Raw genomic sequence first — 3269 nt, forward strand, 5'->3', positions numbered from 1 at the left:
CTGTGTGTGTGTTAGGGTGAGTGTGTGTGTGTGTGTGTGTGAGTGTGGGTGAGTGTGTGTGTGTACTAACCGTGTGAGAAAGGCAAGGCCTGTTTGAATGATCCTGTACACAGACACTTTTATTTCCGCTGCCGTGGGGCTCGTCTGCGCAGACGCCACGCTTATCGACAAGAGCGCACGGTCCGCTCTGGCAGAACTCTACAAGACAAACTTCCCGAGGAAGAACCCGATGAAGATGGCGGCGATGACCACCAGCAGCGACGGCAGCGATCTGGAGGCGGGATCTTTGCTCAGCATCGCCGCCGAAGACTTGGAGACGGAGCTGTCGAACTGATTGGCCTTCCTCATCCTCAGCCCTTCATCCTGATGAAGAGCGACACACACACCACTGGAATCATCATCATCACACCTGCCGTGTAGGACCACCAGCAGCGACGGCAGCGATCTGGAGGCGGGATCTTTGCTCAGCATCGCCACCGAAGACTTGGAGACGGAGCTGTCGAACTGATTGGCCTTCCTCATCCTCAGCCCTTCATCCTGATGAAGAGCGACACACACACCACTGGAATCATCATCATCATCATCACACCTGCCGTGTAGGCATATGCCGGTATCAAATTTTCAAGTTGCGATTAATTGCTATTGCTTTTATCACGGTATACGGTATTATCACGGTATTGAAATATGTGACCCTGGAGCACAAAACCAGTCATAAGGGTCAATTTTGTGAAATAATAAAGAAGCTTTCCATTGATGTATGGTTTGTTAGGATAGGACAATATTTGGTCGAGATACAACTATTTGAAAATCTCGAATCTGAGGGTGCAAAAAACTGAGCGAGCGCATGTGTTGTGCATTGTGTCCAGCTGATGGGAAAAGTATTCTTAAAATGCATTAAAAAAATCGGAATAATTTGTAATAGGCTAAATAATTATTCACGGTATTTATAAGTGCCCACGATAACAATATGGTGACATATGGCATTACCGAATAATACTGCCGTCACTGATCTTTAATTAAGTTTGGGCTGGTTACGCCACCTAGTGCTCAAAGCGCTTCTGCTCTCAGACTCAGATCAACACAACATTGTGAAATAATAATAATAATGTTTACCAGAAACACTTCCTGTATGTTCTGATGCCAAAGCTTTTGAGTCCAAACTCATTTCTGCAGATTATTATTTATAAAACGACTGTTTAAAGCTCAAGGGTTTGAATGTTTTGAAGACATAAATATCATATTTTAACTTATAATTATGGAATATTAAGTTATTTTACAGTACAACTGTAACTTACACCAGTAACAGCCTATATTTCTGTCCTCATTTTTTAGAAATGGAGGTAAAATAGCTATGTATCTCAGAAAAAACAATGTGTGTGAACACTTAATATTATTTTTCCCGATCACAACTCAAATTCTTTATTATTTATTAATTTATTTATTATAGTCTGTAAATTGTTCATACATTCATGCATATTTTGGGGTAAGAATCTGTTACTGTCAATTTTTCTGGTAGACTATAATTCCTGTTTTGTCGTTGATGGTCATAAAAAACAAACAATCTTTGAAAAGTAAAAGTTTAACTTTATATGACTGTTTTTCATTTATTTATAAAAGTTATTTTATATTGGTTTTTTTTGTTGTTGTTTTTTTTACTTGTTACAATCACTTGTTTACACTTGTTACAACTTGATACAATTTAACACAAAAGTTGTTTGGCATGAATAAAAAAAATAAAAAATAAAAAAAAAGAGTACTAATAATAATTATTAACCATCTGATTGGTCTTCTAAAACACAAAGTCAAAATAAAACATTTACCAAAAAAAGATTTAATATTTTATTTGAAATCAATTAAAATTAAAAATATAAAAGTTTTTTCATAAAAAAAAAAAAATACACTAAAAAAGATTCACATTTTATTTGTTTACCTGCATATCATCATGTGACCATCAATGAACATTACAGACCCATGAACATGTTAAATTGCTGAAATCTCAAGACTTCCAGCAGGTATTGTTTGTGAATCTCTCAGTAATCTCATGTGTTATTGGGTCAATACGAGTGAATCAGGAGACAGTCTCCAGTACCTTGAGTTGGCGGTTCTCGTCGAGCAGCTTCCCCACTTCTGTCTGCAGTCTCCTGCTCTCCTCCATGAGCTTCCTCATCTCCGTGTCGTCCGTGGACAGACTGCCGGCGGCCTTCGAGGCGTTCAGAGCAGACGAGGCTTTGGTGGACTCCAGCTCGCTCTGATCAGAGCCGGTGCAGAATGAAGGAGTGAGTAACAGTGCTAGTGATTTATAATCGTGAGCAAACCCAGACTCACCAGCTTCTCACTGTCTGAAGGCATGTCAAACACGCAGCGCAGCTTGGAGTCCATCAGGTCGTCCGGCTTGGCATCTTTCCACTGCAGCGGTAAAACACAGCATTAGCAGGCTTCACTCGTCTCTCTCAGGATATATAGACGGATAAATAGTGTTTCCAGGATTCAGAGGATAACTGATCCACATTTCGGATGAAACGCTGCCGTTTATTAACAGCTGCTTTAATACGAGCCGTGATCTGAGATGAAGATGCAGATGTTTGTGTCATAACTGACGAACTTTGAAACACTGACACTGCTATTGAACTGAATAATGTCTTCTGTTCTGTTAGTTTCATAACTGAAACATTGTACAATATTAACACGGTTATTTCCCTGTTCATCTCTGTGAAGCCGCTCTGAAACAATCTGGATTTTGTTAAGCGCTAATTGTTTGAATTGCATATAAACTTTCCATGCATTTGGATTACAGAGTTTTAACTTAAATGAATCCGGTCCAATTTCTGCACTCAAAAAATAATCACAGTATAATTTACTATTAACTGTATTTGTGATGTATTTATAAAATGATAAATTATTTATTTAAATAATCATATATATTTTTTAATGAATCAGCATAAATCTGTTAAACTGTGACAACGGTTCAATTCATTCTGATCAAAAGGATGCAAATGGTTAAAATATGGCTAGCTGTGGGACAAGCAATATTTAATTAGTTAAACTGCATGCGACTGAAACAAACTGGATTGATTGATGATAAATATATAAAACACATTAAAAGCACATTCAATGAATGTTTTGTTGTTGCACTTGTATGTTTCAAAATATTTTATTTTTATTTGTGTGCAAGTGTGTGTGAGTCTGTGTGTGTGTGTGTGTGTGTGAGTGAGTTAGTGAGTGAGTGAGTGAGTGAGTGCGCGGGTGGGTGTGTGTGTGTGTGTGTGAGT

At 38.3% G+C, this 3269-nt stretch overlaps 1 protein-coding gene across 1 annotated transcript in view; it reads right to left on the reverse strand.

The window, feature by feature from the left end:
- Window positions 1–6: 6 nt before the first annotated feature.
- The window catches only part of LOC107728995 (vesicle-associated membrane protein-associated protein A-like), a 12593-nt gene continuing 9330 nt past the window's right edge, over window positions 7–3269 (reverse strand). Inside the window, exons 4-6 of the mRNA XM_016539340.1 lie at window positions 2326–2406; window positions 2090–2248; window positions 7–363 (exon numbers count right to left, since the gene is read on the reverse strand). Coding sequence (XP_016394826.1) covers window positions 199–363; window positions 2090–2248; window positions 2326–2406 — 405 coding nt within the window. The 3' untranslated portion in view covers window positions 7–198. The remainder of the gene's footprint in view (window positions 364–2089; window positions 2249–2325; window positions 2407–3269) is intronic.

The sequence above is a fragment of the Sinocyclocheilus rhinocerous genome, unplaced genomic scaffold, assembly GCF_001515625.1.
Source record: "Sinocyclocheilus rhinocerous isolate Xijiao unplaced genomic scaffold, SAMN03320098_v1.1 scaffold37, whole genome shotgun sequence".
Taxonomy (NCBI): Eukaryota; Metazoa; Chordata; class Actinopteri; order Cypriniformes; family Cyprinidae; genus Sinocyclocheilus; species Sinocyclocheilus rhinocerous.